General features: G+C 36.5%; 1 protein-coding gene across 12 annotated transcripts in view; it reads right to left on the bottom strand.

Annotated features, from left to right (window-relative positions):
- Positions 1-12,459, bottom strand: part of PPP3CB (protein phosphatase 3 catalytic subunit beta) — a 56,119-nt gene that overhangs the window by 3,701 nt on the left and 39,959 nt on the right. For 3 of the 12 annotated variants that reach the window (XM_019936067.2, XM_019936068.2, XM_019936070.3), the window contains exons 11-14: positions 12,197-12,281; positions 11,368-11,465; positions 6,535-6,564; positions 3,511-5,128 (exon numbers count right to left, since the gene is read on the bottom strand). In XM_019936067.2, the coding sequence (XP_019791626.1) occupies positions 4,950-5,128; positions 6,535-6,564; positions 11,368-11,465; positions 12,197-12,281 (392 nt within the window). In that variant the 3' untranslated portion in view covers positions 3,511-4,949. The other 9 variants (XM_004311688.3, XR_012326593.1, XM_004311689.3 and 6 more) reach the window with 9 other exon arrangements.

Raw genomic sequence — 12,459 nt, 5'->3', positions numbered from 1 at the left:
CTAAATTCTCTAAAACATTAGCTAGCTTATCCCCACACCTAGGTCTCCCATATTCACCCCTCCTTACCACCAACAGCCTCAAATTTCACCTAAATCATAGTCATCTTCTCACCATCTCCAGACCAGTGAGGCCCATCTAATTTTCTCAAGTTCACCAGCAAACAAAAAATGTCTTTAGGGAGTAGGGAAGAGAAGGGTGAGTGAAGCTCATCATTGGGGATCCTCAAAAGGGGTTAGGAAAGAGAAAAAGAAAAGGAGAAACACATTAGAAACATTGCTCTTAGGACAACATTCAGCTGCTTTATCAGTGATTAACACTCCCTGGAGTGATAAATACTTTACTCAACTATAAACTAAGCAAGCAAAGGAGTTGATGGAAAAGTAACTTACCCTGCTAAGCCCTCAGCTTCCTTCCTTCTCTCTTTCTTCCAAGTGAAGTAAATGCTTGATCTCCTCAGATCTACGTTGTGGCTGATTTGCAGCTGTCCCTTCATATCACTTTCCTTTGCAAACTGCTGAAATGCTGAGTCTCTGTGATAAGGTATGCCCTGCCAACCAGACAGACAACACTGAATTCTCCCTAACGAGGCAAATAAGGACCTGGCCCCCTGCCCTTGGACTTCTCTCTTTCTGACCTTCCTTCTCTGCCAGGAAGGCTCAGAACTCTGTCAACACTCCCAAACTCACCAAAGGCCAGGCAGGCTGAGGAAAGATGAAGCTTACTGCTTCCTGGACCTCTCTTACTAAGGCAGCATTTCTGCTCCCAGTCCACAGCGTCAGGAAAAAGCCCTTGGGATTAGTTCAGAAGTCAGTATTTGATTGGAAAAGGTAAACACTAGCCCAGAGGAACAGGAACCCCTAGAGTTCTAGATGTCAATCTAGACACAGGATGAGTTCTCCCAAGCCCCAAGTCCTTTTTAACGTAACAAACACTGCTCAAACACAACTCAACAGTGACCAATGTAGGTTTAAGTACAAATATGATACCCAGAAAAGGAGAATACAAATGGTCATTTAATGGTACAGAAAGAAATCAATTGGAGGGGAAACGTCCAGAATTAATTTGTAAAATTCAATTTCCCTGAAAGGAGAGCAAGGCACTTTCTGAGTGAATGTCATCAGGGGCATTCCACCTGTTTATTTTAAAAGAGGAATAAAATTTTCTGGAATATTAAAGTAAGCAAGACCAAAAACACACACTATTTCTAGGAAGAGAAAATAGAAAAGAACTCAAACATCTCATTCCTTCCTGTAATGGATGCTGATCCAGGGAATTTAATTCCACATTTCTAGCTCCTTTTCACTTAGAGCTATCAAGCTCCAGAACCTATCAGAGTTGTTAGTGCAGTGGTCCTATATGACTCTACGACCTGACGCTGCTTATATGTGGGCCTAGCTATGTCACTTACCTGCCTCTGTGAACATCAGCAAATTGGGGAACAGAACCACTTGCAATAAGGTCCTGGACCGTGGCAAATAAATCTATGCATGAACAGATGCAGAGAATGGATTCCAAAGGAACCCCAAAATGTAGAAAGCACAAACTACAAGCAGGGAAGGTGGAAGAAAAGTGTTAAGGATGCAAAAAAAACATTACATAACATTATGTAGAATAGCTGTGGACAAAGGAAAATCAGTTGCAACAGGCAAAAATCCTGAATAAAATAGGGGTAATTCATTTTAAGCAAAGGTTTCAGGCCAATTTCAAGTTTAACTGGCAGAAAATTGAAAGGTTTTGAGGTTTGTTAATGGCTGAACTGCAAAAGGTAAAAGAACTCAGATTGTCTTTTCTAACTCAGAAGTGTCATCTTTGAATATAAAGGGAGATGATATATAGAAAAAAACTGACATTGAATAGTTTACATTTCACCATCATTACTACTGTTCTGGTAGACATTTAAATTTACAATTTAGAAAGATCTGAACTTTTCACAATTTGCATTCATCATGAGTTACATTAAAAAAAAAACCTTTAAAAGTACTTCTATGGTTCGTTGTGAAACTAGTTAGAAGACAGACTAGAAAGAGCTTCCTATTCAACAAGTACAAAGGGGGCTTCCCTGGTGGCGCAGTGGTGAAGAATCCTCCTGCCAATGCAGGGGACACAGGTTCAAGCCCTGGTCTGGGAAGATCCCACATGCTGCGGAGTAACTAAGCCTGTGAGCCACAGCTACTGAGCCTGTGCTCTAGAGCCCGCGAGCCTAGAGCCCATGCTCCGCAAGAAGAGAAGCCACCGCAATGAGAAGCCCGCACACCGCAACGAGAAGCCCGCACACCGCAACGAGAAGCCCCCGCTCTCTGTAACTAGAGAAAGCCCGTGCACAGCAACAAAGACCCAACTCAGCCAAAAAGTAAGTAAAATAAATTAAAAAAAAAAAAAAGTAGGAAGGGATCTATGAGGCACTGGGTGATATTCTACCACTCTTCATGTATACCACTTTTTCTGAGTTCCATTTCTTCCTCTTATTTTCTTCTTAATTTTTGCCATTAACCCTAATTCTTCTGATTTGCTAATGATATTTTATGTTTACCCATGATTCCCATAAACACTATATAACCCTAGTAATGGACCTAAGGAACTAAAGAAGTTCCTGCTACCTGATATATTAGTTAAGCTCTTAATTTAGAGATGCATAGTTTTCACAGACCAATAACATCAAGAGAATATTTAAGGTATACAGTACATAATAACTGTAAAGGCAGCTCATGGACTGGGATGCAAGTTAATATTACAGCAAGCAGAAGCTGTAATGATCAACAATTGGAGTTCTGCTTGCTACCTTGAATTAGGCATGTATATATACTTCAAGTTAAATTAATGCTTTTTTTTTTAAGTCTTTATTGAATTTGTTACAGTATTGCTTCTGTTTTATGTTTTGGTTATTTTTTGGGCCGCGAGGCATGTGGGATCTTAACTCCCTGACCAGGGATCGAACCCACACCCTATGCATTGGAAGGCAAAGTCTTAACCACTGGACCACCAGGGAAGTCCCTAAATTAATGCTTTATAATGTGTATCATTATAATTATTGTTGAAAAATGTAATTAAAGTTGCTATACAATTATATTATTATAAAATGTTGAACAATATGCAAATTTCGCTCAATTTGCAAAATTCTATACTTATTTTGATTGTGACAAAGAACGAAAATGCAGTATTATTCTTTTCTTATTGTTAAAACTTAATAAATTTGAAATACTACTGTAACAAAATTCTAGACAATAACATTTTCTTTCAGTTAAAAGTTAAGTGAAACACTGATTTTAAATAACAGATTTAGGCCTATAATAGGCACCCAGAGTGCTCAGTTACTAATGCTCATGTAAAACAAGTATAAGCAAAGTAAAAAAAAAGGAAAAATTTATGAAGACAAGAATTTAATTCATCATATTACCATGAACTACCCATTAGATAATTTTCTCTGAATATCCCAATTCTACTAACAGGATTTTCTGATTTGCATGAGGTCAAATCAGACTACATCTTCCAAATAAAACCCAACACAGAGATAGGAGCAGCGGCCCATGCATGGAATTTATTGTGTGCTACTGTTTATAAAATACTCAAATAGTCCTGCACATGCATAATATTTCCAACTTAGAAAGGAGACCATACAGGGTGCACTTTCTGGCAAACAAACAATAGATGGTTCCGCTGCCTGGAGCTCTGAGTTGTATTCCAGGGCATGAGGGAAGCAGGCCACCAAAGTAAAGGGAAATACCAAACTACTGTGGCAATCAATACAGGTCAGTAATTGTGAAAAATTAGCACATGGTTCCATTTAGTCTAACCAAGCAGTTCTGTAACTATCAAAAGAAAATGTTCAACATGCAATCTTGACTTTTATGCTTCCACTAACATCTGAATGACTGAACAGAACTGTTGCTTCTATGCTGCACTGCTTAATCAAAAACACTTCCAGAACATTTTAAAATTTCCTTTGCATCAAAACATAAAATGATAGGAAGCCAGCAGTAAATCACCCTGGTGGCTATTTAAGCAACTTGAGTACTCACAGTAAACTAAAATTTCTCATAACATCTAGGTAACCTATACATGTCGTACCTGTACATCATAGGTCTATATATTAAATATTTGCAAAATGAAAACATGCATACACAAAATACGTCAAGTTTTACAGACATGATTTGAATTAAAATTTACTTTGACAATGTACAAACTTCTTTTAAAGTACCTTAAATGAGTAATTCTGTAATTCTTCATAATTCTGAAATTTAGAGATTTTCTTCTTAAATCTCTGGGGTGTAAATCTCAAAAGATCTGGGCAAGAAAGATTCTAAATTAGTTTTTGGATTTGTGTACAAGTAAGAGAGTCTGCCTAGAAATAGGTTATGCATTCATAATTGAAAAATACCAAGACTATATTACAGAATTAGCCACATTTAGGAACTACAGACCTGAGGTCAGCATTTTGTATAAATGCCAACTGGGTTTCTCAGCATTTTGCCCATAATTCAAAACACAGCTTAGTAACCTCGGAAATGTATTTTAAGACCATGCTAACTCATCCTTTAAAGACATTTCATGGGGGAAAAAAAAGTCCACATTATCTCTTAGGATTGTATTTGAAGTTATGGTTGAAAAACAAAATCTAATTCTACTGAGGGGAAAAAGAAATCTCATTTGTAAACTTAAATGTGTGAACCACAAGCATAAATGGAGGTGTAGTTGCCCTCCACTGGAAATTGCCCCAAGCCCCTTGCTCACTGCTCTCCACCTTGGCAGCGATGACCCAATCTTATCAGATAGCACAACATGTCCCAGGGCCCTCAAGCCTCCATCCAGGAAGGGGGCTGGGGTCTCAAAAGCACAATGGTTTCTCCAGAGGGACTGTGACATTTACAGTCAGCTTGACCGACCCCTCCAGCTCCTCGGGTGATCTGTCCATTTGGGGCCCGAGCTGTGAGAGTCCCTGGGAAGCCGTGGGTCACTGGGCACCATGGTTGCCAGTCCCGTGGTTCTCAGTGGCATGTGCGGTGTTCAGAGAATTGAAACCATCTTGCTGTACAGCATCTTTCCGGGGTGGCATTCTCTCATTGATCCTATCCAAACCCTTTGCCTCTTCAAAACTGCAGATTCTATGTGGTGGAGAGAATCCTCGTATTGCTTAACAAAATGCAAATTTGATACGTCAGTAATTGAAAAACATTTCTGAGATTTCAAAAACATAATTAATGATTTTTAAGAAGAAAGAAATTAGTTGTACATAGCAACATTTAAATCTTACTTTAACTGAAGCCTATCCCCATTCTAGATTTCCCCTTAAAAATGTGAAATGTTTAAACCTAAATATAAACATGACAGCTTCATAGACGACAAGTGTTACATAGCCTTAAAAAAAACACACACACAAAAATAATCCTCCCCTGCCCCCAAGACCTCCAGGCAATGGTCTCAGGGTCTCAACCTGACTTCTACTACATCAATTATCTCCTACCTCAGGCCCTAAGATCACCAGTGACTATCACAGTAAGGCAGCAACAAGAGTAGGGGCAAGTGAGGAGGCTAAACAAGGTTAATCCTCAACATACAAATCTGTACCAAGAGCGTGGGAGAAGAAAAGAAAGTTAAAATTTAGCAGATCAGAACTACCTTGGAGGTCAAGGTATTATCGCCCCATTACCACCAATATGAAATGAAAAAGGTAGGAAATGCCTCCAGGAGTTAGATCTGTGTTTGGCAGATTGTAAAACGTATTTATAGTTCCATATTTTAGGAGATGTTTTCCTTAATTCACTGGCCATTCACTGCCTGTTCTTTGGAAACCCAAATCAAAATAAACGGCAATCCTCCTCCAATAGTTATGGTTTCTCATTCACTTCATCTGGAGTGATGTATCCTCTATTATTAAAATGTACATTAAAAAAATTTCCATACTATTGGTTATAATTTGGTTGCTTTAATATGCAATCCCTGGGACTCAGAGTCTGTGCATGTGAACCAAGTAAGGGGTTGGGGCAGCAAAGCTTTCAGCAACGTGGAATACCAACCCAATACATGATATACGCGATGTAATATTATCAGCAAACACTAGCCCAGACTGCAGCACAAAATCACAGTGACAACTCTGCACTCTCAGGTGAATTACTGAAAATGAGTATGTCATTTTTATATCATGAGTATACCAAACCTACATCTAGAGAGGATTGCACTTCAGAATTTAAAAATCTTAGCACAGAATCATGCAAAATATGGAACAGATCTTTATTTGCAACTGTAAATGCTATAATATTATACCATAACATGCTGTACTCTAAAGAATTCTGGAACATTAAATGCTGGTCGCATTACTATACTAGAAAAGGGAAAAAACCAAATTGTCACTATGGAACTCAGTCCTTTTGATTTAAAAAGAAGAAGAAGAAAAAGATATGACTGTTAAACTTGATGAGTCAGTGAGTCTGATTCATCTTGGACTGTGCAAGCTAGAAGTAAGACACACCCACAGGACATTCACTGATGCCCACCCACACACCACAGATCTCTGCCCAGTGCAAGGACTCTGATCGTACCTTTTTCAGCCTCAATAGCCTCAACTGTGGCTGTACAGAAGTGAGCAGAGGCATGCAAAATGAATGAGAGAGATGAGAAGGGTCATATCGTACAGCAGAAAAGGCAATGATTACTTAAAATATAACAGTACCCCATACTACATTATCATTTACAATTTAACATATATAGTACCCGTATTAGAGAGCCCCATCCAATCCCCCAATTCCTGACACAGCACAGTTTACACACAGCACTAAGACACCATCGCTCAGAGCACAGAACACATAGACCTATTGTAAACACAGACACCTCAGCATCCATGCAAATGCACACTAGTATTAATTACCCATCTTGAATTCAGTATTTTGATGACGTTAGAATTTTCCAACATGTTTATTATGTCACATCCATCACAATCACAAGGAAATTCTCTAGAGTGAAATTATGATGGTAGAATTGCAGTAGAGCAAACAGAATGAGATTCTTTTCTTTCATGTCTAACTTATCACCAGTTGGTCCCCTAAGATATAAACTAGAAGGGGTCAGCAATGCTTTTCCTGTCACTTCTAATTCATAGGGCAAAGCATAAGCTGCAAAAGTTGGTATGGCTACAATGAAATTTATGGTCAGTAAACTTGGTGAATTACTCTAATTAGAACAGTTCCATAGTGCTGTCCTCTGTGGGTAATCTAAAAGGACTCCTCTTATCTACTAGAAACGTCCTTTCTATTATAACTGGTGTTCCAAATATCTAAAGATATCTAAAGATATCAACATGTAACATATATAAAAATCCATTTATGTTCAGTGTATCACGAACTCAAATCTACCTCAGTTACTAACAGCCTCAAGTGACAATAAGAAGGCTACTGAGCATGTTTTCAAGCCCATCTACCAACTAGAGAGGAATCAAGAGATAGAACTGAGGTCTTACAGGCAATAAATCCTGTTCATTTCATGATATGGACATACATATAGGTCATATAAATGAGAAATACATTCTTGGTATAGCTTGTCTCTGGCCCATTTAGAGAATTGCAACATATTTAGTCATACATATTTTTGTAGTCAAAGATTCTTTTGGTTCATTTCTGGGTTCAAACTGTATAAAGCACTCACACTGAGGACCAGGACCAAAGATTGCAGAGGACATTATTGCCTGATAATACTGCCAAGTCTCAATTCTTACTTTACCCAAAGTGCACAAATTCATACTACTGATAATGTTCCATCCCTTCTACTTTGCTTCTTCAATGATAAGGCCAATTAGAATAATTATTCCTAAAATGAACTTTTAGCAGTACACATGATTTAGAAATAATAAAATTTATCCAAAGCAGTTATTAATGTGAAAGGACACTGATGAATCTAAGGAATTAAAGAAGGCTAAATTAGATGTTTGTAATCTCAATCAGATAGTAAAGTGGGGACCCCCAAAAAAGGAGCATAAACACTGAATAAAGGAAGAATTAATTTTTCTCAACTGTTAAATCATATTACAAATTAAAGCAGATATACTTATTGTATACCCACTGTACTTATTTAAATCACCATTTAAAAAATCTAGCCCTGTACACTTGGAAAATACTCTTGAAATTTGTCCAGACAGAAAACTGGGATAAATGACCCACCTCTACTGGATCAGCCCTGGAATTCCTATTCTTCAAAACATGGACTATTTTCTTTATAATTTAGAAATTAAATAGGGAAAAATAAAATGCCTATCAGAATCTATGTTTTAAAGAGCTTGTGGTAACAGAAGTGATTTTATATGAGATATTTCATAATTTGTATTTTATATATAGTAATAAATTAAAAATAAAAAACTGATTATCACTGTAAGAATTAGTATCTATTTTAGTATGTCGATAGTTTTAAAGTCTATAAAAATTTTTTTCAAATTATGAAAATGACAATACACTTTTGGGGGCTTTTAATTTTATATGCATTTTCTAGGTCAATTTATATTCTCTGCTCTTTCCCAAGGCCTCTAAATGCTCCTAAATGCTTTTTAGGACACAAAATGTACATCACACTCAAAATTGCATACCATGTTAAGTTTGAATGCTTAGAATTCAAAGAAGATCATTTGAAGCTTACATATTAAGCTGGAAAGAAAGAGATCTGATAATTGCAAAATTCTATCTGAAAAGCACTATTTTTCCTCAATTTTTTTCAGTTTTATGGGGCATCTTGACATGACCTTACTAAGTTTGAGTGTAATGCTGTTTCAAACTGTGTTCCTCAATACTACACAGGATAAGTGATCAAGAGGAATTGACCTTACTATAATATAGATGGCCACATATTTTCTCATCTAGGTCCTCATGAAGGTAGCATTATAACGGCTAGCTCCCAATCAAACTTCCAAGAAGAAAATGCACATAAAATATGATTATCAAATCCTACTCCAACAGTTATGCAGTTTGTAAAAACACTTGAGAAATATCATAAATTAACTGTAAAGTTATTGATGAGACAATTTCTATTTTCTGACAATAGGACGGAGGTCTTAGAATTTTATAACTTTCTTTTTGCAATACTTAGCTCTCAGGTATTCACGTCAGGGGTCATGTCTACTAAAATTTTAAATGTTACATAAATTTTTAAAAATCACATGGGTGATCATACTTCTGTATGAGTTTTGTTATTTGTTTCAAAATGGGTTTGTCTTATGATAGAGAAATCACTTCAACCAAATGTAAACCACACGATCGAGATCCATTGCTGGCAGAGCTAGGGAGCTATCTAGTTTCCCAAATCGGACCCCTTAAGCTCAGCGCCATCCAGTAACTCACTCTACGCCGGGAATAGACAGTCCCTTCAGTAAAGCTGTCTTTCAATCCTTCCCTGCAGTTGGGGGTGATTTCAAAGTTGGAAGACTGAGCTTCAGGCTGCATGCAAATTAAGAATAAATAGATGTGCTGAGCTCTCAACAAAGCATGTAATTAGCAGGCACTAATTGCAAAATCTGAAAGAAAGGTTCGCTGTGGATACAACATAAAAGTAACAAAATATCCAAGGATAACTGAGAGATGACCGTAGTTTAGATTTACTTAAGTGTGAGACCCTTTAGGTTTTCTTTTCCTTTTCTGAACAAACAGGAGGAAGGATATGGCATTTTTCAAGTTATTAAAATTCATCCTTTTCTATTAACATTCTTGCTAGTTTTATTGAATGTTTAAGGTCTTCTTAATTTGTTTTAATGAAATTATTTTTTGCTCATTTTCCTAATGTTTACAAGATAATAAGAAAAATGAAGGGCAAGAAATATAAAGAAAATCAGAGCAGATTTTTTTTAAATCAATAAAAGAAACCTCATTCAAAATGAAAATTTGAAGATATAATTTCAAAACATACTTATATATCTCACATATACCAGTAGTGGTAGCAGACAACACAATAACATATAAATAGAACATGTATAGGCTACAAGTAGAAATTATTTATCTACAGAAAAATTCTTTTTATTTATTTAAGCATTTATTATGAGACCGAGTGAAATGAAATTGTGAAAAGTCAATCTAATTTAAATTTATTCAAAATTTAAAATTAAAATTTCCTATTTTTTTGCCTTAAAAATTTGACTAATTACAACACCAAACATGACTGAGAAGACATCAGATCTGTTGCTTCCTGTTTTAATACAACAATGACCCTTGGAGGGCTGTCAAAAGTGACTACAATAAAACATAAATTAAGGCTTTACATATCACATTTTCTGCTTTCCAACCACAAGGGAAAGAAATCTAGACTTTCAGTTATTGGGTATAGTCTATAACATTCACATCACTTTCTTCTATTTAATCTGTAATGGGCTTTCAAAAAGTTAACCCAGTATTTACACAAATACTTACTCCAAAAAAACTTAAGATTTTTTTTTAAATATAAAATATTCAATGAGCCAGATTACAGGAATGCTTTACGTATAATTCTTTTTATTTTCATGCAAAATAAAGGCACACTTAATAACACCCTTTCAATTTTGACTTACAGGATTTAAATTCCACCCCTTATAACAATGACTTAATATCTAACGTTACATTCATGTTGAGAATGCACAAAGTACAGCAACAATGCAGCAAACCTCAAAACAAGGTGCTACAAAGTTGCTTCTACATCAAGACAGACAAGTGTCTGATAGAGTAATTTAACTTAACATACTTTTACAGACATACAGCTAACCTAAAGAGAGACAGACAGATTTAGGAAAGCAGCTACATCTGCAGAGGAAGGAAACAGCGTGTTACAGACAGTCAATTATACATAGAACATTTGACAAACACCACAGAAAACAAACTTTGGCATCATTTACCAGGGTACAAAACCTTGCACAAATGTTTTGGCAAGTGAAGTGCATAAGTAATGTTCTGGGGCTCAAGCAGATTGTTAATTCTAAAATTAACATCTGAAAATGTAAGCACAGTCTAATACAATTACATAAATTAGAAAGATAAAAAAATAAGAAACTTGGAATTACATTTCCATTTAAGTAATATGGATATCCTTGATTCACATTCTGAAACTGAAGCTTTAAAAAGAAAATGGTGCATTAGACAAACGAATAAATAATTTCAGACATTATGATATGAGTTATTCCCATATCATTTCATGAAAAGCTGAGAGACCGATCATTATTTTCAATTGAAAGGAATACCCATTTTATCATTTTCTGGCCTGGTCAGGTTATTAATCAGACACTACCTATCATATAGTATTCTGCTTGTATCAGCTGCTGAGACAAGAACTAAAAAGCAGAAAGAATTCCCTGCATGCATTATGTGTATTGTTAGCAAAAGAGTGAGGTGTGCCCCAGTCCATGTGAGGCACAGCAAGTTGCATAACATCATTACCACTTTGCAGGGTCTGCCGTCCTCCAGCTAACACTCCACTAGGCAACATCCCTGTGGGAGTCAGGCCCTTGAGTGTCAGCACACTTTCACTCTCCTCCCTATAGCAGAGAGATATAACAAAGATCAGAGACTTCCAACAAGTACTTAGGTTAAAAGAGGAGATGGGGCCCAGATGCAGGCCATGTATGTAACTTATGACATTCATTGCTATTACCATATTTTCCTCAATTCCAAGATATACATTTTTCCACGTTCTAAATGTTTCAGATATGAGGGTATGCCGTACAACTGAGACATATATTGTTCTTCCTGAAAAGATTTATTAAATATGTGGTGAGATTCATCACCAATGGGTATCATAATATTGATAAAATATGGTATTTCATGTCTGATATAAGCAGTTTTGCAAACAAATTTTTAAGGACTAACCCATTCATGTGCACCCTTAAACCTGGTCTTCCTGAATTAACCCCAGGAAGACAATTTGTGACTCCAGCAAAAAGGACTTCCTTTATAGATGAGCAAGTTCATCAGGAACACTCTAAAATGTGCCCCCTCCTCCTTATTATGCTCTAATTTTAAGGTGTAGATCTAATACTTTCATCACAGAAGGACAAGAGATGCCAAAGGTGAACAATAATAATCACAAGGGTCAAAAATACTAGTTTCAAAGGGACCTGTGTTCCCCTCTTCAACATGTAAGTATACAACTTCTTTATAGAAAGAATGCTACTATACTGCTTTTAGATATCAAACAGGACACCGCTTATAATAAAGTATAATAAAAGTGATTTCTGTAAAACAAATCATTGGGAAAATATATCATTACCTGAGAACAGAGAAGACCCTTGCCATCTTGCCAATTGCTCGAATTTTGTTTCTTATGATTTCTTTCCGGGCTGCAGCTGAACCTACTTTCAATGGAATAAATAGAAAGAAAGACTCAAGTTTAGGGCATCCATACTTGTACCATTCTATTAGCCTGCTTCACTCTCATCTGAACCAACACCAAGCCCCTCGCCACCAGCTCACATGGAAGAAACTAGATGAACTCATGCCAAAAAGCTTCTCTTTCAATGTTTAGCTCAGCAC

This window comes from Tursiops truncatus, chromosome 16, assembly GCF_011762595.2.
Source record: "Tursiops truncatus isolate mTurTru1 chromosome 16, mTurTru1.mat.Y, whole genome shotgun sequence".
Taxonomy (NCBI): Eukaryota; Metazoa; Chordata; class Mammalia; order Artiodactyla; family Delphinidae; genus Tursiops; species Tursiops truncatus.
This window is presented reverse-complemented; position numbering and strand designations above follow the sequence as displayed.